The following is a 27,247-nucleotide window of genomic DNA, read 5'->3' on the forward strand; positions in this document are numbered from 1 at the left end:
AAGAACTGCTGAACACACAACTTTACTGAATCTTTTTAAAAAACATTTTATCACGTCATTCAAGCCTAACTTATTTAATAGCTTTAACCAGCAGGTGCAGCTAAAGCACAAGCTTCACTTTCATGGTCTAACTTACAAGTTTGAGGGTGTGAATTTGGTTTTCCTAGATACCAACACTGAACATAGAAGAATTTTCACATGCAATCAACCAGCTTAGTCAATTGCATACATACACTTGATCTGTAGGTCAAATTAATTCAATGATGGAAGTTATGTGCACAAGTTAGACATACATTTTGCATACCTAAAGTTTGAAAGTTAGACCCTTAAGATCTATCCATTTACAAGAGACTATCAAAGAAGGTATGTCACAGATATGTCTGTGAAGTTTATTATTTTTCAAAAGCTCAAATGCTCTTCATTTGTCATGTTCAGCACCTGAAGCATTCCTGTAAGAAGTCAGCATAGTAATCAGAAAGGGAAAAAATGGAGATGAGCTGATTTGAGTTTCAAGTAGTAAAGCAACATTGTACAGTGTGTCAAAAATACCTTGAGAATGCCCTCTTCAAACTGTTTCTGAAGTTTTTTTTGTTGGAGAATAGTGACTTTTAGGTCTGTAATTGAGTGACGAGGGAGACTGAAGTGTTCCCTGACTGGTCATAATTCTTGACATCTGATTTGTGTCCATTTATTCTTTTGTGTAGAGACTGTCCAGTTTGGCCAATGTACATGGCAGAGGAGCATTACTGGCACATGATGGTTATCACATTGGTAGATGTGCAGGTGAACGAGCCTCTGATGGTGTGGCTGAAAAGATTAGGTCCTATGATGGTGTCCCTTGAATAGGTGTGTGGACAGAGTTGGCAACAGCAACCCTAATAATCTATGCTTCTGTGAACAGGGTTTGTTGCAAGAATAGGTTCCTGGGTTAGAGTTTTTGTTGTGTGGTTGCTGGTATTTGCTTCAGGTTGGGGCGCTGTCTGTAAGCAAGGACTGGCCTGTCTCCCTAGATCTGTGAAAGTGAGGGATGGTCTTTCAGGACAGGTTGTAGATCCTTGATGATACGCTACAGAAGTTGTAGTTGGGGGCTGAAGGTGATGGCTAGTGGCGTTCTGTTACTTTCTTTGTTGGGCCTGTGCTGGAGTAGATGACTTCTGGGTACTCTTCTGGCTCTGTCAATCTGTTTCTTCACTTCAGCAGGTGGGTATTGTAGTTTTAAGAACACTTGATAGAGATCCTGTAGGTGTTTGTCTCTGTCTGAGGGATTGGAGCAAATGCGGTAGTATCTTAGAGCTTGGCTGTAGACAATGGATCGTGTGATGTGCTATGGCAACACCCATTTTTTTGGTTGGTGGGTGGGTGGGTGGGTGTGTGTGTCTGTCTGTCTGTCTGTCTTCCTGTATTTTTCACTGCATGCATCTGATGAAGTGGGTTTTAACCCATGAAAACTTATGCCCAAATAAATTTGTCAGTCTCTAAGGTGCCACAAGTACTCCTCATTCTTTGAGAATTATACAAGCAACTTATCAAGAACCCTGAATGGCAGTTTATTTACATGTGTAATTATATAATGTTTTAAATCACATTCCTATGATAATATTGTACAAATACTTTCAGAATCACTACACGGGGTGAAAAAATCAACTGGCCTTAAAAATATTTGCGGCTGTCCAGAATGTTATAGTTTTGACAGGCTGAATTATGACTTAAAAAAATACCCAAATTCTATGTATTTTAAAATGCTTGAATAGCTTGGTCATCCTCTATCAATATATCTAATGCCAATGACAGCATAACAAGAACAAAAGTTAATCCCCAGATATGATGCACATATGTAACAAGCAGCATTTCTCCCAATAATAATGGCTAATGCAACCCAAGGATTGAACACTAAAGTATTAAAATGGTACAGCAATATAAACAAACATGGAAACAACTACGCTTTAATGCAGTGGTTCCCAAACTGGGGTTCAGTATCAGAGGGGTAGCCGTGTTAGTCTGGATCTGTAAAAGCAGCAAAGAATCCTGTGGCACCTTATAGACTAACAGACATTTTGGAGCATGAGCTTTTGTGGGTGAATACCCACTTCGTGGGATGCATGTAGTGGAAATTTCCAGGGGCAAGTATATATATGCAAGCAAGAAGCAAGCTAGAGATAACGAGGTTAGTTCAATCAGGGAGGATGAGGCCCTGTTCTAGCAGCTGATGTGTGAAAACCAAGGGAGGAGAAACTGGTTTTGTAATTGGCAAGCCATTCACAGTCTTTGTTTAATCCTGAGCTGATGGTGTCAAATTTGCAGATGAACTGAAGCTCAGCGGTTTCTCTTTGAAATCTAGTCCTGAAGTTTTTTTGCTGCAGGATGGCCACCTTAAGGTCTGCTATAGTGTGGCCAGGGAGGTTGAAGTGTTCTCCTACAGATTTTTGCATATTGCCATTCCCAATATCTGATTTGTGTCCATTTATCCTTTTGGTGTAGATATGTGGGCAGAGTTGGCATCGAGGTTTGTTGTATGGATTGGTTCCTGAGCTAGAGTTACTATGGTGCGGTGTGCAGTTACTGGTGAGAATGTTTCAGGTTGGCAGGTTGTCTGTGGGAGAGGACTGGCCTGCCACCCAAGGCCTGTGAAAGTTTGTGAACCCCTGGGGGTTCACAAAATGTTACAGGGGTTCTTTGGAAAAAATTCCCTAATGACGGACAGAGCTGTCTCCAGGGACCCCAGGCAGCATGGGGCCAGCAGCCAGAAGTTCCTGGACTTCCAAGATCTAAGCAGATCAAAGCAAGCCTATCTATCACACTGAGGAGATTTAAACTTCAACACTCCTTATAAAAGATGGAAAGGGAGGTGGATATTTTTTGCTGTTTTTAAAATTAAATAGGCAGCTAGTATTGTTTTTTAAGTTATTATGAAAAAGTTTAAGCTTGGTTGTAATCTGTGTTGTTTGCCTGAACTGCTCAAGACCTGAATGGTTGTTTAGGAGGAACTCTAAGTTGGCTTCTTAAATACCTTCATGCTGTTTCACATCTGGTACTCCTTGATGAAACATAGGAATCTTGTCTTATAACAGGCTTATTCAAAGTGATCCAAGATCCCACTTTCGTAGCTTGTAAGAGTGTTGCCGTTTTCACAGTGTAATAAAAATACCGTAATTATAAATAATGTGTAATAAGCATGTCATAAAAACATTTTATATTTCCAAGATCGCCGGTTGTATAGTTTATGTGCAGGTAGCGGAGAAAATCCCTGGAAATATTCAGTTTTAGGAGGGGGTTCATGAGACTTGACATTTTAATGAAAGGGGTTCACAGGTTGTTAAAGTTTGAGAACCACTGCCTTAATGTTATAGTGCACTTTGGTTTCTTAAACCAAGACTTTCCATTTCATGTTGCACTCAGCAAATCAAACAAGACACAATGTTCTAGTTTTTAAAAAAAACGTTAATTACTACTGCTACATAGCAACAGTAACCAAACGTATATTGCATTATGATTCTGGGAAGTATCATGCAGTAATAAAGCACAGTCTCTGACCTTGCATCTAACAACCAGACAGACCACAAAGAAAACAGACATGAAGGGGAAGGAAAAAACATTTAAAACATTAAAAAAAAACCACAAAAAATTATATGGATAAAGTGTAGATCAGAGATGGGCAAACTATGTGGCCCACAGGCGGGAGGCTAGCCCCCAGCCCCTCCCCTGCTGTTCCCCCTCCTCCGCAGCCTCTGCTTGCAGCAATGCTCTGGGCAGCAAGATCCTGGGGCAGCACAGCCGCAGAGCCCGGCCTGACCCAGTGCTCCAGGCAGCATGATGGCGCGGCTGTAGCACCGCCAGCCACTGGTGCTCCAAGCAACACCGTAAGGGGGCAGGGAACAGGGGGGTTGGATAGAGGGCAGGGGAGTTCGGGGTGGTAGTCAGGGGGTGGGGGTTTGGACAGGGGTCGGGGCAGTCAGAGGGCAGGAAACAGGGGGTTGAATGGGATGGTGGGGGCAGTCAGGAATGGGAGGAGGGGTTTGATAGGGCAGTGGGGGGCAACCAGGGGTGGGGTTCCAGGGATGGTCAGGGGACAGGGAGTGGGGGTGGGGCAGGAGTTCCCAGGGTGGGGTCAGGGGAAGAGAAACTGTGAGGGGAGCCAGGCCAGGCCATGCCTGGCTATTTGGGAGGCACAGCCTTCCCTAACTGGCCCTCCATACAATTTCTGAAACCCAATGCAGCCCTCAGGCCAAAAAATTTCAACCGCTCCAGTGCAGATCATAGGTTAAAGTCTTTAACTGGAGACTGAGGTAAATAAATAAGGAAGTAGGCAGCAATAGAGTAGAAAGTCACTAGTGGGATTTGAGAAGGAGAGGGGGAGGCTTGCACACAGAGACAGGGAATCCATTATAAGCACAGGAACAGAATAAAAAGGGACAAAGGATGGAGAGTGAGGAATAGACAAAAGGACCAATAAGAAGAATGGACAGAGATGAAGACGTAAGATGGGAAATAAAAGGATGAGATGAGAAGGGCAGAACTGTGTACAACGAAGGCAAGGAGCTTGACCCTTATGGGGAAAGACATAAGGAACTAGGAACAATAACATGGTCAAAGCAGAACAGGAAGATGTGTTTTAATTGCTGGAAGTTGAATGGATTTGAGAGAGAGAGAAGAGAGTTAAAGCAGCAAAGAATCCTGTGGCACCTTATAGACTAACAGATGTTTTGGAGCATGAGCTTTCGTGGGTGAATACCCACTTCCTCAGATGCATACAAGAAGAGAGTTAGCGAGGACAGAGAGAAAGAGATTATAATGCTTCATAGAAAAGACCACGATAGCATGGAACTGGGCATAGACAGGAAACAGTGAATTTTAGAAACGATATAAAAGCATCAAGATTTGCTGAGAACCTGGATGAAAAAGGAAAGAAAGAAAGGGAGAAGTCAAAGGTAGCTAAATTGCAATTACACTGCATGATGATGAGTTGGGTTAAGGTGAACTGCTTCTTAGAAGTTGCACAAATTAGCCAACAGTTTCCTTGTCAAAGTTCCTTTAAGTTATACCAGTTCTGTTAGAGGAATACTTTCCCAACTTAAGGAACACTGCTTGCCTTCCCCCATAGCTTGACATTGTCTGCTAAAGTTTTCATTCCTCTTGTTACCATGGCTTCATTACAGCAATGCATTATTAACAAGCCTTTCAAAGAACGTAAAGAAAACAGTAGTTCATTCAGCAATCTAGTGCTGTGTTTTGATTTAATGTAAGAACTATAAGAACATTGCGTTTCATAAAGAACTTACTCACTTTTTAGTGTGTTACCAAGTTGTGCAAGATCATACTGATACAAAAGCTTATCCTAGTCAATTAAACAGAAAATCTAAAGTTCACTGCATACACAAGAGCCCAATCATACTGTTACTCCTCTCTCTTTGGGAGTTTGGAAGGGAGAACAATGAAGTGTAAGATTCCTGTGACGGGTTGGATCACAGAAACCCCCTTGGGAGCTGCCATTTGATGTGCCAAGACTACTTCTACCCATGCCTTCCCTGCCACCTTGGGGCCCCCGCACCCTGTCTTGCTGAGCCAGATACTCATGTCTGCTCCAACAAAGATCCAGGGTCTGAATTACTTGCCCCAAGGCTGCAGGTTTACCTGAAAGCAGCTAACAGAAGTGTTCCTGTGTTTAACATTCAGATGCTCAACTCCCAATGGGGTCTAAACCACATACATCTGTTTTACCCTGTATAAAGCTTATGCAGAGAAAACTTATAAATTGTTCACTCTCTATAACACAGATATGCACAGTTATTTGCTCCCCCAGGTATTAATACATACTCTGAGTTAATTACTAAGTAAAAAGTGATTTTATTAAATACAGAAAGTAGGATTTAAGTGGCTCCAAGTAATAACAGACAGAACAAAGTAAGTCACCAAGCAAAATGAAATAAAATGCACAAATCTATGTCTAATCAAACTGAATACAGATAATCTCACCCTCAGAGATGCTTCAGTATGTTTTTTAACGCAGGCTGGACACCTTCCAGGCCTAGGCACAATTTTCCCCTGGTACCGCTCTTGTTCCAGCTCAGATGGTAGCTAGGGGATTCTTCATGATGGCTCCTTACTTCTTTGTTCTGTTCCACCATCTTTATATATCTTTTGCATAAGGCGGGAATCCTTTGTCCCTCTGGGTTTCTACCTACCCCTCACTGGAAAAGAACCAGGTTAAAGATGGATTCCAGTTCATGTGACATGATCATGTCACCGTAGAGACACCAAGACTTGCCTGCAAACAGAGCCATCTGGTCAATTGTCCGGGTTGATGGGAGCCATTAAGATTCCAAACCACCATTAATGGCCCACACTTTGCATAATCACAATAGGCCCTCAGAGTTATATTTCATATTTCTAGCTTCAGATACAAGAGTGATACCTTTATACAAATAGGATGACCACACTCAGATCATAAGCTTTGTAATGATATCTTACAAGAGACCTTTTGCATGAAGCATATTCCAGTTACATTGTATTCACTTAAATTTTTATAAGATCATATAGACTGCAACGTCACAACTCCCCTTTTCGCTTCACCAACCATGTAGCATCTCTCCCCCTCTTCCTCGCTTTCTCCTCCATCTGTCATGGGAGCCCTTCTCCCTTCCCCCGGCTCCCTGACTACTGGGAAAGGGGGAAGCTTCTTTCATCTGTTCTCATTCAGTATCAAGCCATTTCCTACCAGTGAATGCGTTTTGCAGGCACCAGGTAAGTTTTACAATTATCTCACTAGCTTTTGGATTATCCTTCCTGGAATGATCAGACTTCACATTTTTGACCAGGAAAAACAAAATAAACTATTTTAATAAAAAAAAACAAAAAATGTCAAAAAAACCTCCCACATTGTGTTTAAACAAAGAACTTTGCACAAAATGAAGCATCCAAATGGGCTCTAAAAAGGCAGCAAAACAACTAGAAATGCAGAAAATCCTAGAATCCAAAGGATTTCAGAAGGGTACCCTAATGTTGAATATCTGGCAGACAGCAGACCAGAGATAGTTGTGCCAAAATATACACATACAACTCTACCCCGATATAACGCAACATGATATAATGTGATAAAGCAGCACTCCAGGGGAGCGGGGATGCGCACTCTGGTGGGTCAAAGCAAGTTTGATATAACGCAGTTTCACTTATAACGCGGTAAGATTTTTTGGCTCCCAAGGACAGCATCATACTGGGGTAGAGGTGTACATAAATAAATAAAATAATGGACATTCTAACTGCAGCTGTCCTCAACAAAAAACACATCTGCCCATTGGCGTGTTCCTGAAGATAACTATCCAAGACATATTTGAACACCCTACAGTCCTATGTACTCAAAAATAAATAAATAAAAAATAAAGAAAGGCAGCACACTGGAAACCTGGTAACAAAACTGTAGTATATGACACTACTATAAGGTTTGACTTGAGGTGCAGCAGCATGTTTTAATTGTGTTACAGCACTTGTCTTAACAGAACTGCAGCAAAGAATATAGTTCAAGCAGATTTCAGATCTGCTCACACTATGAGATTAACACCTTGTTCTAACCATGTAAGAGACTACTGTATAGTAAACAGATCACCAACACCATTTTCACACAGTAGATGGGACATTTAACATAGAATAAAACTGTAAACTTCAGTAATATATGTGGAATAGAAAGTCAGAATGATGTCTAAAGGAGTCTGAATGGGAGGGGGGGAGAATTAAGGTTCAGATCAGAGCAAATAATCTGAAGTGAAGGTACTGCAACTATCTCAATCTTTCTGAAATTGTGTCACAGATTAAAGGTCCAATTTAAAAAAAAAAAAATCACATCATCCTGGGGAGATGCTGAACTTTGGGAGAACTATCCATGATCTTGTAGCATTAGAGTCTGGGGAATCCTGGTGATGGCAATCTTTAGATTTTGCTGAATTTAAAGAGTTCATTACCAAGTTACTTGGTTTAAATGTTAAGAGGACTCCATCTCTTCTGAAAAAAAGTCATAATACCAGAAAAAGCAAAATAAAGAGGGAAACAATGAACACTTACTACTGTATTTTGTGAACTTGAGACCATAGAACAAAACAAAATTTTGTTTCAGATATAGGAAAGGAGGATTTTTATTTTTCCCTAACACTAGCCCAGTGAAAAGTAAAAAAACTAAACATTTTAAATACAGCTTTACTGAGGGTACGTCTACATCTACAATTTTGCAGCGCTGGTTGTTACAGCTGTATTAGTACAGCTGTATAGGGCCAGCGCTGCAGAGTGGCCACACTTACAGCAACCAGCGCTGCAAGTGGTGTTAGATGTGGCCACACTGCAGCGCTGTTGGGCGGCTTCAAGGGGGGTTCGGGGAACGCGAGAGCAAACCGGGGAAGGAGACCAGCTTCGCCGCGGTTTGCTCTCGCGTTCCCCGAACCCCCCTGCAAACCGCAGGGAAGGAGACCTGCTTGCTCGGGGATTCGGGGAACGCGAGAGCAAACCGCAGGGAAGGAGACCTGCTTGCACGGGGGTTCGGGGAACGCGAGAGCAAACCGGGGAAGGAGACCAGCTTCGCCGCGGTTTGCTCTCGCGTTCCCCGAACCCCCCTGCAAACCGCAGGGAAGGAGACTTGCTTGCTCGGGGGTTCGGGGAACGCGAGAGCAAACCGGGGAAGGAGACCTGCTTGATTACCAGAGGCTTCCTCAGGTATGCTGGGATACCTGCTTATTCCACGGAGGTCAAGAAAAGCGCTGGTAAGTGTCTACACTTGATTACCAGCGCTGGATCACCAGCGCTGGATCCACTACACCCGAGACAAAACGGGAGTACGGCCAGCGCTGCAAACAGGAAGTTGCAGCGCTGGTGATGCCCTGCAGATGTGTACACCTCCTAAGTTGCAGCGCTGTAACCCGCTCACCAGCGCTGCAACTTTGTGATGTAGACAAGCCCTGAGAAAGTACAATCAACCACACCATTTCCAGCTAACCTAAAGAAAAAGAAGCTGCATTTTCTGCGAGAGGTTCATAAAAAATGAAAATTCAAAACCAGAGGAAAAGCTGAAAACTAAGGGTATGTCTACATCTACAATTTTGCAGCGCTGGTTGTTACAGCTGTATTAGTACAGCTGTATAGGGCCAGCGCTGCAGAGTGGTCACACTTACAGCAACCAGCGCTGCAAGTGGTGTTAGATGTGGCCACACTGCAGCACTGTTGGGCGGCTTCAAGGGGGGTTAGGGGAACGCGAGAGCAAACCGCGGGGAAGCAGGTCTCCTTCCCCGCGGTTTGCTCTAGTGTTCCCCGAACCCCCGTGCAAGCAGGTCTCCTTCCCAGCGGTTTGCTCCGGTGTTCCCCGAACCCCCGTGCAAGCAGGTCTCCTTCCCAGCGGTTTGCTCCGGTGTTTTTTGAACCCCCGTGCAAGCAGATCTCCTTCCCCGCGGTGTGCTGTCGCGTTCCCCGAACCCCCCTGCAAACCGCGGGGAAGGAGATCTGCTTGCACGGGGGTTAGGGGAACGCGAGAGCAAACCGCGGGGAAGGAGACCTGCTTCCCCGCGGTGTGCTGTCGCGTCCCCCGAACCCCCCTGCAAACCGCGGCGAAGGAGATCTGCTTGCATGGGGGTTAGGGGAACGCGAGAGCAAACCGCGGGGAAGGAGACCTGCTTCCCCGCGGTTTGCTCTCGCATTCCCCGAACCCCCCTGCAAACCGCGGGGAAGAAGACCTGCTTGATTACCAGGGAGGCTTCCTCTGGTATGCTGGGATACCTGTTTATTCCACGGAGGTCAAGAAAAACGCTGGTGAGTGTTTACACCTGATGACCAGCGCTGGATCCTCTACACCCGAGTTTCAACGGGTGTACGGCCAGCGCTGCAAACAGGGAGTTGCAGCGCTGGTGATGCCCTGCAGATGTGTACACCTCTTAAGTTGCAGCGCTATAACTCCCTCACCAGCGCTGCAACTTTGTGGTGTAGACAAGGCCTAAGTCAGAGAGGTGAAGGCTTCATTCAGTATACTGTGATGCAAGGCGAGGGGGAGGAGGGAGAGAGAGAGGGAGAGAGCCCATTACATTAATGGCTTTCCCCAAAGTTACTATTATTGCTGACTTTGAAGCAAACTGAATGCTGAGCATTTTATCTTCCATTTTCTTTTATTTCAGGGGGCGGGGTTGCTCAGTGCACACTATGGCCTTTTAATACAATAAGCAAAATAATCTAGTAAACTTTTTAGCTCTTCCTTTCACTGTCATTCTCCTACCCCTTTGTACAGTACCCATAGTGGAGAAAGATATGCTTCTGAACACAGTACTTCCCCAGAGGTACTGGCAACAGCAGCATGAAATAATCAATTTCACTCTCCTAGTGTTAGCAAATGTTGGGAAAGCACAACTGAAACAGATTTATCACTAGCATTATCTAAAAATTCATGGAGAAGCAAAGAAATAATACACTCCTGCAAACTTGCACCCAATTTAAGCACTAGCTTTAAGAGCCATATTTTGCAGTATTCTTCCCTGGCCTTGATGCAAACAGTATCCAAACAGATAATTACCATTTATTATTTTTGGAAATGCCTTAACACCCACATTTTTCTTAAATTGGGTTGTTGGGGTTTTTTTTTGGTAAATTATAAGGATCACTATGCACACAATCAGAAGTGTTCAGTGATAGGGGAGGAAGTGGAAGACATTGTTTCTACTGCCTCTGAAAATATCTAGGATGAAATCCTGGTGCCATTATAGTCAATGGCAAAACTCATTATTTCAGTGGAGCCAGAATTTCACCCCTGATACTTATGTCATCCCTATGCTGCATCAAAGGAAGTGAATGAGCTAAGGAACCAGGAGAGAAAATTACTATCTGGAAGTTAGTGTGTTGCTGTACTAGGTAAAGATACTTAGTAATTTAGGGTGAGAAGAGAAAGTGTCACTATCAGTCTATAATAGATCTTATATTTTTAAACCTAGATTCAAATATTTTAAATTTCTCAACTTTAAGAATTATTTAGTCTCCCTAATTTCTCCTGCACACTTGCTATTTTGATATACCAAACCATTTCAATGCTTCTGGTTTGGAGACAGTGAAAACAGCGATATCAATGCACTGAGGATTAACATGGGAAATTCCCAACAATGATAATAGGATTTATGTATGAAGATCTCCTGTATATCAATGAAAATGACATTCTTAAATACTTTCAGCATGCAAGCAAACCCTTGAATTCTACAGGCTTAACAATAAAAGTTGTGAACTAATGATAGCTGTAGGAGCATAAAGAAATCTATACCACTGAATATAACACTCGTGATTATGTATTTATTGGGGTGTTCTACTTGAGTCATAAAGAAGTATTTCTTACTATTTTAGCTAACAGGAGCTGAGACACACAAGGTAAAAATCTTAGTGAAGGCAATCTGTAGTTTTAACACAAGTTAGAAGGACAAAATATGTGGCCTATGAGCTGTCTAGGGTTTATCTGGACCTGCTAGTGGTGTGTAGTATTAACACAAGTTGAATCTTCACTATGATTTTACCTCACATTAACACATTTTTCCCACCTCTAGTGAAGACAAAGTCTAAAGGGGAAAAACATGGAATTTCTCAATTCAGAAGACGTCCTTTTGGTTTGTTGACTACTTGTGTAAATAAAGTTTTTGCTTTCTTTTTGAGTGTATGACACGTTAGATCCAGACCTAAGTAATTAAGAATACCCACTGGCAAAACTGGTGATCATCAGTGCTGCTCCACTGGTCGTGAATTGCAGGTTCCATGTTTGCCAGGAAAGGCCAGGCCTAGTAGTTAAGGAAGCTGACAACGGTATTAAGAAAATGCCTTTGAATATCAAAGGATGAAACTGAGCAACAAATGCTGCTGAGGTCTTCCCAGTGCTAACTAGGTCTGGAATTGCTATTTTCAATAGCCATTACCATTTTTTTTTTTTAAGTTTTGTTTGTTTAAAAGGAAGACAGTAATATTTGCTTCTCTACACAGCCCATTAAAAACAGTGAAAAGACTCCCATTCACTTAAACAGGCTTTGGACAGAACTGATTATACACAGGGTCCTGATCTCACAGCGGAGGGGTGGGGGGCATGTGAGCTTGTTGCAGAGACACTGCTCAGGGATGGGAACCTCCTGGCAAACCAGCCTCCAAAATCATTCAGGCTGCACTTTCTGCGCTAGCTCAGGGGTGAGTGGAAATTGGTGGCCTCTGCTGCAGGTGATGGGAATCTCAGGTACTTAAAGCCATGGCCTAGATTTAGAGTCCCTAGTGTTGCCATTGCAAGGTTCAAGCATGCTCAGCCTTGGAATTGCCACCCCTCCCTTGACTAGTAGCTACAGCTATCTAAGGCTGGCCTCTGGCAATTGGCCCCTTGGCTATAATAATTGGAGATATACCAATCTCCTAGAACTGGAAAGGACCTTGAAAGGTCATTGAGCCCAGCCCTGCCTTCACTATCAGAACCAATTTTTGCCCCAGATACTTAAGTGGCCCTCTCAAGGACTGAACTCACAACCCTAGGTTTAGCAGGCCAATGCTCAAACCACTGAGCTATCCCTCCCCCCCTTTGGAACATTTCACAAATTTGCATGTAATCCTTGCGCAGGGGCCATGCTAATCTTCTCTGTATCGTTCCAATTTTAGTATAGCCAGAGAAGCTACAAGTGGCTCTGTGACTACTGGGGGCCATTAAGCTAGAGCACATAAAAACACTGGAGTTAACCTCAAGGAACAGAGGTCACCAGTAGTAAAGGAATGTCAAGGGGAACAGGGAAAGAGGAAGCAAGCAGGTTAGGCTTGCGGCAGGAGAATAGCCCCAGCTGGCTGGGGAGCATGTCCAAAGTAGAAAGGAAACAAGTATGGGGAGAGGTAGTAGACCAGCATGTAGATGGGAGCAGAGGGAGAAAGACTGGTGTCTTCAGATTCCCAAGGGCTAAGTCCTCACTTTGGGGAAATGGTGTTTGCAGGTGGCTTGCTCAAATGGTAGGACGCGTGCTGAGGGAGGGATTTGTCAGAATTGATCAGGTATCTACTGGCTTTAGAACTTTGAGCTGAGACTAGGACCACATGCAATGACTGGTGACATAGGGTGGTACTGGAGACATGGCTATAGAAGGTCTGAATGTGGAAGGAGATAAATCTGTGGGGGGTTTCCCTGATCACTATGAAAGTTCTACTCACTGTGGACACTGGTAAACCCACATAGGTGTACAGCTCAATGAGAAAAACTGGGGGCTGAGGGAGCTGTGTATGGCAATGCATATAGTCATGTAGAGGAGTGTGATCAAAATGAAAAATGTCTCTGAGATTCAGTACCAGATACACTATGGCACCGCCACACCAGGCCCACACTCAGAGCCCACAGTGATTACATAGGGGCCCACAAAAGGTTAATCCAGCCCTGTAGGTAGTGTCTACATTGAAGTGCTTACAGCAGCTGTGCCCTTGTAACATTTCAAGTGTAGATAAGTCCAGAGTATAAGAAAAGAACTAGTGAAGATGCTGAGGAGAAAAAGAAACCGAATTAGTGGAGGGAGGTAACAGAAATGATGAAATAATGTTAATGAATGAATAGAAGGGAAAACTGAATAGGCCTGGGTCAGGGTGTGATTAAATTAGCTGGTGTATAGAGTGACTCAACGGTAAGGTAGTGAGGGTTGTCTGTGTGAGGCTATGGGTATGTCTACACTTGCAGAGTTTTTGCACTCTAAATTCCACCGGTGATATGGAACCAGTGGAAAAAAAAGCGCTGTTTGCGTACTCACTTAATTCCTCAGGTGTCAGAGAGTGTTTACACTAGCAGCACTTACATCACGGATGAGAGTAGCGCTGTAGGGCAGCTATCCCACAGTGCAGCTCTCTCGATAGGTCTTGTAGGACTGGGGGGCACGGGGGTGGGGGGCACAAGACATTCTGGGTCTCTGCTCAGTGCCCCATGCTGCCCTGCTTCATGTCCCAGCAGCCCCATTACTTCCTTGTTTCTTTCATGGCATTTTTTAAAAACCCTGCTGTCTGGCTGCTTTCCCTGCCATATTTACAAGCAAAGGGAATGGGAGTTTCAAGAACTTGCCAGGGCTTACAGGGGGAGGGGTAGATGTGTTTACTTGGCGTCAGAGCAGCAGAGATGCTGGCCAGAGTGATCACTTTTGGCACTGTGGGATATCCTTCAGAGGCCAAAAGGTGTTTACACTGGTAGAATGTGCCTTCACAAGACAAGAGCGATAAGAGCTATATGCCTCTCATGAAGGTGGTTTTCTTCCAGCGGTGAAACTTCTGAGTTTCACCGCAAAAAGTCATTAACAAGTGTAGACACTCCCACAGGTTTAGCGCAAAAAAGGGACTTTTTCAGCTTTAAATAGTAAGTGTTGAATAGCCTATGTCTAAACTGCAGATCTGGCAGCTGTACCACTGCAGCTGCGCAGACGTAAGGTCTCCCGGGTAGTTGCTCTATGCCAGCAAACTATCCCCAACAAGCAATGGTAACTACGTCGGTGGGACAGCATCTCCTGTTAACGTTGAGCTGTCCACATAGGCACTTTTGTCGGTGAAACTTCTGTTGGTCAAGGGTTTGTTTTTTCCACACCCCTGACTGACAAACATTTTACCAACGAAAGTGCCAGTGTAGACAAAGCCTGTGAGAGGAACAGCTTGATGTTTGTAAGAACAGCAGCAATGGTGTGAAGTGAGCTTATAAGGCCTGGTATACACATAATAGAAAGTACATATAGAGGCATCAGAGAGAGTTATATGTGACAGCATATGCTCGCACACATTGACATTACTGTTATCGTGTACATTATTGCCTAGGCTGGAAAGTTTTCATGACACTTTAACAAGGCTGATACACAATACATTCAATGTGGCATGTTAGCATTACTATGAGGATCTTGGATTCTGCATTTCTTTACTCAATGTTAATTCTGCATTAATATATCTTAGACATTTAATTTCTGTGGGGCAGATTCAGAAGCATTTAGGACCCAAATTCCACAATATGAGCTACCAGATGTCCCTTTCCCTTCACTTCCAAAAATCACAACACAAAAATTTTTTTACAGTAGTTCACATTTCTGGGAGACCCCAGTACAGTTTGTGTACACTGCAATGATGCCTCCAAAGGGTACATCACTGAAATTGCACCATTACTACACAGATAATTCTTGAAGCATAAGCATTGCATCAATAACTCCATAGCTGCCAGGTAGCCAATTTACCACCTGGGAAGAGACAAATGGGAGAGTTCCTTCAGTTAATCTTCCTGTGCTCTGTAGGCTGCAGCACACTTTGGGGTACAAATCCCAGAACGCCACAAACTGAATTGAGTGGAGGATGACTAAAGTGAAATTTTTTTTACAAGGGCTCCAGAGGTGATCCTGGCAATTACAGGCCTGTAAACCTGACTTCAATACCAGACAAATTGGTTGAAACTATAATAAACAACAACATTGTCAGACACATAGATGAACATAATTTGTTGAGGAAGTGTCAACATGGTTTTAGTAAACGGAAATCATGCCTCACCAATATACTAGAATTCTCTAAGGGGATCAACAAGCGTGTGGACCAAGGGGATCCAATGGATAGAGTGTACTTAGATTTTCAGATAGCCTTTGAGAAGGTCCCTCAACAAAAGCTCTTACGCAAAGTAAGATGCCACGGGATGAGAGAGAAGGTGCTCTCATGGATTGGTAGCTGGTTAAAAGATAGGAAACAAAGAGTAGGTATAAATGGTCAGTTTTCAGAATGGAGAAAGGTAAATAGTGGTGTCCCCCAGGAGTGTTCTGGGACTGGTCTTATTCAACATATTCATAAACGATCAGGAAAAAGGGGTAAACAGTGAGGTGGCAAAATTTGCAGATGATACAAAATTACTAAAGATAGTTAAGACGCAGGCAGACTGCGAAGAGCTACAAAAGGATCTCTCAAAACTGGGTGACAAGGCAACACAATGGCAGATGAAATTTAATGTTGATAAATGTAAAGTAATGCACATTGGAAAGCATTATCCCAACTATACATATAAAATGACGGGGTCTAAATTAGCAGTTACCACTCAAGAAAGATCTTGGGGTCATTATAGATAGCTCTCTGAAAACATCCATTCAATGTGCAGCAGCAGTCAAAAAAAAACACAACACACAAACAGAATCCTGGGAATAATTAAGAAAGAGATAGATAATAGGACAGAAAATATGTTGCCTCTATATAAATCCATGATACACCCACATCTTGAATACTGTGTGCAGATGTGGTCGCCCCATCTCAAAAAAGATATATTGGAATTGGAAAAGGTTGAGAAAAGGGCAACAAAAGTTATCAGGGGTATGGAACGTCTTGTGTATGAGGAGAGACTGATAAGACTGGGACTTTTCAGCTTGGAAAAGAGGTAGCTAAGGGGAGATATGATCGAGGTCTATAAAATTATGACTGGTGTAAAGAAAGTAGATAAGGAAGTATTGTTTACTACTTCTCATAACACAAGAACTCGGAGTCACCAAATGAAATTAATAGGCAGCAGGTTTAAAACAAAAGGAAGTATTTCTTTACACACTGCACAGTCAACCTGTGGAACTTCTTGCCAGAGGATGTTGTGAAGGCCAAGCCCATAACAGGGTTCGAAGAAGAACTAGATAAATTCATGGAGGATAGGTCTATCAGTGGCTATTAGCCAGGATGGGCAAGAATAGTGTCTCCAGCCTCTGTTTGCCAGAAGCTGGGAATGAGCGACAAGGGATGGATCACTTGATTACCTGTTCTGTTGATTTCTTATGGGGCACCTAGCACTGGCCACCGTTGGAAGACAGGATACTGGGCTAGATGGACCTTTGGTTTGACCCAGTAGGACCATTCTTATTGGATGGTCAAACATTCAAAAATGAGCCCATTTTGGTACGGGATCAAGGATGTATGATCCCTGAAGAAAATCAAGCAAGACTGACCACTTTAACTTCATTTTTAAAGTGTGCACATTAAACAGTCAAATGCCCCGCATTTATTTGAAAGTTTTATATCGCACTTGGCACGGAATTTTTAAGTAGCAGTTAATCAGAAACTTGATTAAGCAATAACAGGCACTTTTCACTGAGAACTACCTATGTCCTCTGGCTGAAGTTTAAAAGTTTGCGTTTGTAGTCAGCTGAAGTAAAAAAAAAGATAATAGAAAAAATAATCTCTCTCCAGTAACTCAAAAAGTTGAATGAATTTGCCTCTTATTTTTTCTACCAAAAGAAATCCAACTTTATTCTGAGACTAAATTTCTAACTTTTAGTATAAAAAGAGCTTTTCAAAAAGTTACAAGTGAAAGTGAGATGATAAATGTGATCTTATCTATACTTACTACTGAAAGCTCTACACTAGCGTACCCATGTATAAAGCAAAGCAAATTTGAAAGTAAAATAAAAACAAGAACATTGTTCATAAAAATAAGGTTTAAATTAAAGCGGGGGAACCTTTGAAGTTAGAGCATACGTTGCCACAAAAATTTACACAGACTGACACACAAGAAAGGAACTTAACATATAAAATGCCAAAATATGTAGCTGAAATGCTAGAATGAAAATTCAAGAAACTTCTGTCCATATTTATAGTTATTTTCATCGTCAGACCAGTTTTAGAACTGGCCACTCCTTTTTAGCTCTGGTTCAACTGAAAAAACAAAACAAAACCAGAACTGATCGGAGTTCACAAAGGAAATTTTAAAAGAGTTCAATTAAAAACTAAACACTTTCCACCAGCAAGAGTAAACAACGAGATATCAAAATGGACCAAAGTACTAATGAGGTTAAAAATGTGCCCCTCTGTATCGCCTTAGGAAGAATACAATGCACAGAACATATGCTGGACATTTAGAGACCACTACATGGTAAACTCACTCCAAGGTATTTTTCAAATGCAGGCCAACCTGAGAAACTGAAAGGTTGACTCTTGGTAGCTTCCTATGTATTCAGTTAGACAGAAGCTGGGAAAAAACTTAGAAGACAATAACATCTAGGAGGGAAAACCTGACTACAAAAAAGAACCAACTATGCAATCCACAGCCTAAAGTAAAAAAGTTAAAAACCAAAACCAGGTAAACACAGAGTAATGTACTCAGAGCCACTTGGTGTAAGCACTAGTGCAGGCCTGCACAACATGTGGCCCACAGGGGAGAGGGGGAGTGAGTAGGCAAGCGTCGGGTGAGGGAGGGGGGCTGAGGAGGCAAGCGAGCAGGCAGTGGCACGGGGGGCAGGTGACCCAGCAGCAGGGGAGGGGGCCTTAGGAAGTGAGCCAGCAGGTAGCAGCTTGGGGGGGGGAGGGAGGAAGGTGAGCCAGTGGCTGGCCCCAGCTCACCTCCACTCCGAATGCTCCGCCCTGCTTCTCCCTCTCCTCCCTGATTCCCACAGAAAGCCTGGGAGGGCAGAGAAGCAGTGCAACAGCTTCACTGCTTAGGCCCAAGAAGGCGGAGGCGGAGATGGAGACGGAGTGGAGGTGAGCTGGGGCGGGGGGACGCGAGGAGGGCCGCCCACACCACAGCAGGTAACACTGGGGAGTGGGAGGGAGGTGCAAGAGAATCGCTCCCCACCCCAGCTCACCTCCCCTCTGCCTCCCTGGGCCTGAGCATGAAGCCGCCACTTGCTTCTCAGCCCTCCCAGGCTTCCCACATGAACAGCTGATTCGCGGGAAGCAGGGGAGCTGCGAGCTCGGCCTGAACCGCTGCTCCAGGCACTGCGTGGAGACAGCGTGGCCTGGCTCCAGACAAGCGGCGCAGCTGTAACACCGCCAGCCACCTCCAAACAACACAGTAAGCGGGCAGGGAGTGGTGAGGATTGGACAGGGGGCAGTGGAGTTCGGAGAGTGGTGGTAGATAGGGATCGGGGAGGTCAGAAGGCGGGGAACGGGGGAGTTATGGGGGCAAGGGTTCCAGGGGGGCCGTCAGGAAGGAGGGGGAGGTTGGATGGGGGTCTGAGGAGGCGACCGGGTGGGCATAGGCGGGGGGGCAGGTGGCCGTGTGGGAGGGGGCGAGCTATGAATCAGTGGCTGACCTGTTCTACTGATCTGGTCTGGCTCCCACCCCATCTCCAAGGGTTGCAGCTGTCTGGAGGTGCCTGCCTTCCACACCTTCCTCAGACACACCTCATTCATTCAACAGGGTAATTGATTACAAAGTGGGGGGAAGATCTTATTCTACTTCTAGCAAAAAGACATTTTCTTTTACCTTAATTATACTATCTTAGGGGTCCGCTATAACATATTAGCGAGGTTCAATACCTCTGTTTCGGCAGGGCGGCACTGGGGAAAGAGGGTTTGTTTCTGCGGGGCAGGCGGTGCTGGGAGGAGGAGGTTGTGTTTCGGGGGGAATGGGGCCGGGGGAGTTTCGGGCTTCAGCTCTTTTCTTTGGAGTAATATGGCCCTCGCCGCTTTACGAGTGGTGCAGGCCTGCACTAGTGCAACCCCACCAATTCCTGGTCACAGGTCATGAATCATAGCTGTTCCCAAGCACAGAAAAGGCCTAAAACTATTTTACAATTAATCACTCCTGCCCTCAGCCCAGATTTCTCCAGGTTTTGGTAGGATATTAAGGACACAGAAAAAATAGGTAACTAATAAAACATTTGCATTGTATCTTTTACAATAGGAAAAGCTATAGTTAAGACTGCAAACTTAAAGGTTACCTGAACTGGGAGTGGAGAGGGGAGGCCTAAGGCAGAAGGGAGGGAAAAGACAATCTATGCTTTTTGGGGTGTATAAAGACATGCCGAAACTTTTTTAAAATCTGCTGTTTTTTCTACCTTAGAATGACCAGGAATGTCCAATCTTTTTTCCCTGTTCTTACTACATTTCCTCAAAGGACTCAAAGAAATGGATTTGAAGCTCTTCTGCCATTAATTGAAGGGGAAGATAGTTGAAAGAAGGGTCTCTGAATTAGGATTCAGTTGTTAGGCATTTGAATTAAGTGGCAATACTACACAACCTCCTCCTCTCTCTCACCCACACACCTAGTTTTAAGTAGTCTTCAACAAAAAATGCTAAATCTATCAGATTTTACTTCCGCGACACTGGAAATGTCAAATACTAGCTCTCCAGTCACCTAGAGAGACTTCCTGAAAAATAGTGTTTTTCTACATTACATTAGGGTTTGTGCAGCTCCACAAGTGATACAACTGGACTGTTTTTCCTTGATAAAACTACTGAGTGATGTAGTTTAAGGCCTATAGAGTGGCAGAAAACAATTGTGCAACTTCACAGCTCTCCAGGTAGGGTTTTTAGGCAGCAGAGTTGTTTTCTGCTGAAAACTGTCAGCTGAAAGCTGTTTCACATGCACATTACAAATAAGATGGTACTAGGAAACAACTTGCAACCACCAGTTCTCAGATAGTGTGGGTTGGGCATAACTGTTGTTCAGTATCTCTTTCAAATTATAAGAAACCAACATTATTTTGCATAGCTCCAGAGTGCTTGGTTAAAAATTCAGGCCACAATCTTTCAAACACTTAAGTATGTACTTAACTTTGCACACAGTAATAGCCCCATAGACTCCAGTAGATAAAGTTATTCTTGAGCCGGTGCAGGATCAGGCTTTTACTATAAGGCGCTGCAGACCAAGTTTAGCATTTGCACAATTATACCAAGCCTTCATAATGTACCTATAAGATTTTTAATTACTAGCCCAATCCTACACACACCAAGTAATTTTACTCAGGCGAATATGTCCCACTGAGTCAGATGGAACAACTCACATAAATTAGCGTTTGCAGGATTAATACGTAGGGTAATAAATGTGCAATATATAGCATGTCCATGCTCCTCTGAAAACCTCAAGATCATTTTTTCTAGACATATTTCATTTTAAATGTTCAAAGCCATACTAATTAAAATGTAGTAACTGTTTACCTACCAGAAAGTACAGTTGCCACAGAAGGAAAAATCCTATTCTTTAAACCTTATTTTTAAAGTTATATATAAAGTTTGGAAAGAAACATTAGGAACGCCCCAACGCCTCTATCTGAAAACCAGAGGCATAACAATAAACTGAGACAAGAAAGAAAGCAAAATAGCCTCATGTTATATTATCTCATTTACCTCCTTCGCCACTAACACAAATCCTTTTTGTTCACTAGCGTAGTTGTCAGCAGGAATATGTACAACTCTACATAGCACTAGTAAAAGAAATGTTGCCAAAGTGCAGAATCTCCAACATAGAGAGTCCTCCCTAAAAAGAAGGCCTTAACTATTTAAATAATTGTGTTCCTGATACTAAGGTTTAGCAACCCTTAGAACTAGTTTCATTTTGACAAACATTGTCTCTGAATATTTCAATTTGCAATGGATAAATAAATTTAGCAAAATATTAGACAAAGAAATAATGTAGATCTTGAGGTCTAATGGGGGCAGAATTAAATGTACGGTGAAGCCTGCGTGAATATATTGTCCTGTTTGCGTACAAAGGAGAAGATTGGAGACTTGCTGAACTGTTACTAACAAATGTGAAACTATTAACAAACAGCCTACAGCAACTGAAATATCTGAGTATTTAGAAAAAAATACAGAGGGATAACAAAAGAGAAAGAAACTGAGAGTATACAAATGACGGCCCTGTACAAAGCGTGAAAAATATTTGCGTCTCAAACACAGAGCCCATTGCAGGATCAAAGCCTTTGTTAATATATTTCCCAAACAGAAAGCAAGCAAAAGTTAACAGTACAAAGATAGTTACATTATATCACGTGGCCCTAAATTCCCTATCATCAGTGATTTCTTAAATATTTCCCCTGAAATCAATATTTTGTAGTTTCCAAAACAGAAAGCAGATAGGCAAGAAAACAAAAGCCTCTAAGAAAAGTTCAGACAAATGTAAGCAATTAGCATATCTAAAAAGTAATTTTACACTTTATAAAAATAAAATTTCTTCTAAAATAAGACAGCATAAAGACTCATTAAGCAAAAATATCTGTATTACAGCTGTGCCTTTTTCTGCTAAGTTGAAGCCTTTGCTTTAAGGAGCAAAGTACATTTCAGAACTTCAGTTTTCCCTTTAAGGCCACAAATTGAAGCAGGAATAGCACACTACATTAAAAACAGATCTCTTGCAACTTAGACACACTATAAATTAGAACAAAGACTGTGAATCAGTGGTTCCTAATAGAACAGTGGTATAAGCATATATTCCTTTCTGAAGCCTGTACTAGGCCTCAAAAACAAGGAGGCAGCCTGCGAGCTAGAAAGTGAGCAAATCATGAGCAATGCACCCAGGGAAGCCTTTCTCCTTCCTGCCAAATAGTGAGACAACAAGGAAGTCACCCAATGCAGCACCAGAGATTATCCCTGACAAGGAGATATTCCAGCTCCTTTACAACTACAATGCCCCTTCCAAGAAAAAAACCAAATGGCTCCCACCCCCTATGAAAGAAAGTCTGGGGAAAGTGAAATGGGAGAAGTTGTGTGCAGACTGCATTTTATCAGGTTCTCATTTCCCAGAGTAACAAGTTAGCTCCCATATGCCTCTTGTGCAAAGAGCCCCTAAATTATTTCTCCTCTCCCCCCGGTCCACATAAAAAGCAGCATCGGAATATAAGCGAGCCTGTAAGTATGCTACACAAAGCCTGCAAAAATTAATCTAAAGTATGTCATCCACTTCTGTGAACAATGCTATCAGATATCACATTCAAAAGAGATCGCAATACACATTAAACTTTTCCTCTTTCGGGTTATGAAAACTGATCTGAGTATTCTATAAAATACAGAAAAAGCAACAGGCTCCTTGTATTTAATAGGATCAATGAAACCTGACAGATGACCCTGAACACAAGGAGAAACTTCTCAATCACAGCAGACTAATGTGTAACAACTCTAAGTGTGAAAGGAACTAAAGTGAACAAAACTCAAGAGGTCTTCAGCCATCAAGAACTGCAACTAGAAGGAAGGAGACTATATTTAGCTCACCAAATCAACTTACATGCAAAAAAACTTGGGCATTATTCAATCTATCTCTGGGCCCAAAATTGAGAGAGCTCTTAGCCTCAACTGGGGAAGAGAAGGGGGGAGTGGGGAACAGATCAGACTTACATTGTCTCTCCAGTCTTGGCAACATGACAGAGAAACTGATCCAGTACTGGACACACTTCCTTCTTCCCCCTCTTCTCAAAATCTGCAGGTAAGAAGGGGTGGGGGAGGAGAAAATCCCAATCAACATTAATGGACTTGGTCTGTAAACGCAGCTCCCACAAGCAGCTTTTCCAGGTCCCTGGAAAGCAGAGCCACCCCACTCGAGCCGCAGCCTTAGGGCCCTGCGAGCCTCTTACTGCTTCTGAGGAGGGAACCGTCTGCAGCTGAATGGCAGTAAGTCACTCGAAGTTGATTTGCAACTTCTCTGGAGCGGCTACAGCCACGAGAGACGGGCTGAGGGACTCCGGCTGCGTCCAGGGAAGCAGGACGGGGCTCGGGGCTGGGCTGGGGAGAGAAAGGGCAGGGGTGAGGGGGGGTCGGACACACGGGGGGGCTCGGCTCCGGCAGGGCAAGGGGGGGATCAGTGGGGGGAAGAGCAGGAGGGCCCTTCCCCCCCAGCAGCCCCCCCTTGAAGCCCAGGACTCCTGAGGGAGGGGGAAAGGGCACTCCCCCCCCCCATGCCTCAGAGGGCTCTGCCTCCCCAGTGGGCTGGGACAGAGGGGACTTTCCTCTCCACCGCCTGCCCCAAGGCGGCCATGGCCACCCTCAGCGCAGGGACCCACCCGCAGGGGGTCCTGCCGCCCCCGGTGAGGAGAGCGAGCTCCCTTCCCGCGTGGGGACCCCCCCTAGGCCGGCCACCACCTTTCAGCGCCTCCTGCAGCCTCTCGACGTCCATGGTCCGCCGCTGCCCCCTCTCTGCGCTGCTCCCGCCTCCTGCCCCCCGCCCCGCACAGGAAACAGGCACCGGCAGCGGCACGAACACACACCGCGGCGGGCTTAGCAAGCCTCCAACATGGCGCCCGGGCCGTCACCGCGCGCGCCGCCGACGGCGCGCCCCCGCCCACAGGGGGCGGGGCCAGGCTGCTGCCGCCTGCCTGAGGGAGTGGGAGGGCGAAGGGGTGAACTAGGGGGGCCGGGGGTCGGCAGGCACACTTGCCATGCTTAGTAAGGGGGGCTTCCCCCAACCCCCACCTGCCACACTTAGACTTGGGGGTTTCCCAGCCAGCCTCCCAGCCCACTCAGATTGGGGGGCTTCCCCCTTCTCCCACCTTCCACACGTAGACTTGGGAGCTTCTCAGCCCACCCCACCCACCCACACTTTCCACACTCTGACTGGGGGATTCCCAGCCCCTCTTCCCATTCACACACACACACACACACACCTTCTACACTCTGACTGGGGGGCTTCCCCCTTCTCCCACCTTCCACACTTAGACTTGGGAGCTTCTCAGCCCACCCCACCCACACTGTGATTAGGGGGCTTTCCAACACACACACACACACACACACCTTCCACACTCTGACTGGGGGGCTTCCCAACCCCCCCCACACACACGCATACACACCTTCCACACTTAGACTTGGGAGCTTCTCAGCCCAGCCCACCTCACCCACACACACCTTCCACACTCTGACTGGGGGATTCCCAAGCCGCCCCCCCACCTGTCACACTGTGACAGGGGGGGTTCCCCCAACTCCCACCTTCCACACTCTGGGGGGCTTCCCCTGACTCCCACCTTCCACACTTAGACCTGGGAGCTTCTCAGCCCACCCCCCACACACACACCTTCCACACTGTGATTAGGGGGCTTTCCAACACACACACACACACACACACACACACTCCGGGGGGGATTCCCAGCCCCCCACACACATACACACACACACACACACACACACACCCCTTCCACACTCTGACTGGGGGGCTTCCCAAACCCCCCCCCACACACACACACATACACACCTTCCACACTCTGGGGGCTTCCCAACTCACCCACTTCCACCTGCCACACTCGGATCAGGGAGATTCCCAACCCACCCCCCTCCCATCTGCCACACTCAGATTGGGGGACTTCTCAACCCCCCACCACCACCTTCCACACTCAGATTGAGGGGCTACCCAACCCCCCATCACCCTCCCCCACACACACTTCTTCCAAACTCAGCTGCATTCCAACTAGAGCGGTAAATACATACCTTTTCTCCTTTGCTTGTGCCATTTAATTGTCCCCTATCTCTCTTTGCTAATTGCCTATTATAATATTATTTACCTTTGCAAAGTATTTTTTGCAATGTTTGGTATATGAAAGATGCCATGTAAAATAAAGATGCTTTGTATAATAATGTCATTGTGTACCATGGTATGAATTAATATTTTCTATAGCTTTCAGGTATGTGTGCAACTGACTGTCCGTCTTAAAACTAAATAATTATTTCTTATATAAAAATCGAATAGAATTAAGACGTGTTTGTAGTAGGATGATCGCCAAGCCAAACATGAAAGGGTATTCCTTAGTTGAGATCTAATATCTTGAATACCATATTCAGTCATTAAAGGGCATACTTCGAGCAGTAATCCTGAGAAAAATATACACAACTATACAGATGTATGATTTTCCACAGTATGTAGCTTTGCACCATAAATGAAATTTAGGATGCTACCCCTAAATTATATATATGCACACATACATTGACCTGTATTTTAATAGCTGTAGGTGGTCATTCACATTTGATCTGACTTAGCTTTTGAAAATTTATGTTCAAGAGTTTATAGATAAGAAATGTTAATCAAACAGTTTTTGAACAAAACTACGCACACAAATATTTTTAAAAATTACAGAAACTCAGCATTTCAATGCTTTTCATTATTTGTAATGAAAAAGTTTCAGATTCTTTCAGTCTGAAACTCTGACTTGGCAAACAGTGATGTGCTTAATTTGGAGCACGAGTGGTTCCCATCAATGTATTAAAGTCAATAGGACTACTCACAGGCCTAAAATTAAGCACAAGTAGTAATTTCCAAATCAGGATATTTGACTGAACATCATCAAATGGGACCTCTGTTGGGAAGTTTAAGTGAAATGACAGCCTCTGCTGAGGGAAAAACAGACCCATGCACTGAATACAGATACTGAAGAAGTGTGATGGACTTCTAAAACAGTTTTAGAAATGTATTTTCAATATATATTCTTATAATGGTCCATACATTTCCTTATACAAAACCCCACAGAGGATGAACACCACAACAGTGAGGTGGTAAAATCCGTGTAATCTTCCCAGATCCTTCCTGGGGTGTAAACTGGTTATGAACAAGCCCCTAAAATTGAAGCAGAGAGGCCTGGGATTCATGGGAATCTGAGCCTCCAGATCTGCAGATTTTAACCAGCCAGCCAGCTGCACACACAGAAACTTGTCTACTGTGAACACTTCTGTAGAATTGAGGCACCTATGGTGATTATTCCTAGAAGGAAATGGAAGTGCCCATAAAAATGAAGTCGTAAATAACGTAGCCAAATATTGCAGTCAACGTTATTCTAGGCATATGTGAGCTGGCACACCTGGTGTAATTTACTATTAGGTAAAATCCTGAATAGACCTGGATCATCTCCCATGCATTACTCCAGATCTTCCCTCTTCTCATACAAAAAGGGGCAAGGAGGAATCAGCAGCCTCTGTGGCACCATCCTTCCTCCTCCCAAAACCAACTTTTCCTGCAAGTCCAGAGTATGCATAGCATGAAATGGAGATTTGACAGCCCACGAGGAAGAGTGGGAGGACCAGAGCACGGCTGGTGATGACATACGTTGTCCACCCTCCAGTCTCAGCAAGATTTCCTGGAAAAGATAATACAGCCTCAGGCGGGTGGTGGCATAGGAGATTACGCAGGTTTGTGTACAGTCTTTTCTCTGGATAAGGGCAAAACCAATAATCCTGACAACAATACGAGGTGCTCTGGCTGGGGACTACTTTCCCCTGAGCTCCCCTGTGTGAGTTTTGGCATGGGACAGGGATGATCCAGTTCCTAGAATCTAACAATGTCCTCAGGCATGTTAGATTCCTGATACAAAGCAGAGAACCACAACCCTTATTTTAGAACTTCATGGGTTGTAGAACTGAGAACCTTGTAGATCTTTTGGACCTCAGAGTACGATTTAATAGTATGAATAATGCTACTTAGTGCTTCATATTTACAACACGCTATACAAACCAGCTATTTTGTGATGCAATGTAAAAAATATGATTAGTTTAAACACACTGTATAAAAAGAATTATAAATGTTTTGTGAACTCTCTAAAAGATTTTTAAACCTATAGCAGTATGTCAGATTTAACACTTCGGAGTTCCCCCC

At 44.2% G+C, this 27,247-nt stretch overlaps 1 protein-coding gene and 1 non-coding gene across 2 annotated transcripts in view; both read right to left on the reverse strand.

Annotated features, from left to right (window-relative positions):
- The window catches only part of PPP4R2 (protein phosphatase 4 regulatory subunit 2), a 45,545-nt gene extending 21,621 nt beyond the window's left edge, over positions 1 to 23,924 (reverse strand). The window contains exons 1-2 of the mRNA XM_030568811.1: positions 23,761 to 23,924; positions 23,020 to 23,101 (exon numbers count right to left, since the gene is read on the reverse strand). Of these exons, the coding sequence (XP_030424671.1) occupies positions 23,020 to 23,101; positions 23,761 to 23,794 (116 nt within the window). The 5' untranslated portion in view covers positions 23,795 to 23,924. The remainder of the gene's footprint in view (positions 1 to 23,019; positions 23,102 to 23,760) is intronic.
- On the reverse strand, positions 12,539 to 12,647 carry LOC115655670. The gene has a single exon (XR_004001457.1). It is a non-coding gene; the product is annotated as a U6 spliceosomal RNA (small nuclear RNA).
- Positions 23,925 to 27,247: the final 3,323 nt, after the last annotated feature.

This window comes from Gopherus evgoodei, chromosome 7 (genome assembly GCF_007399415.2).
Source record: "Gopherus evgoodei ecotype Sinaloan lineage chromosome 7, rGopEvg1_v1.p, whole genome shotgun sequence".
In the NCBI taxonomy this organism is placed as follows: domain Eukaryota; kingdom Metazoa; phylum Chordata; order Testudines; family Testudinidae; genus Gopherus; species Gopherus evgoodei.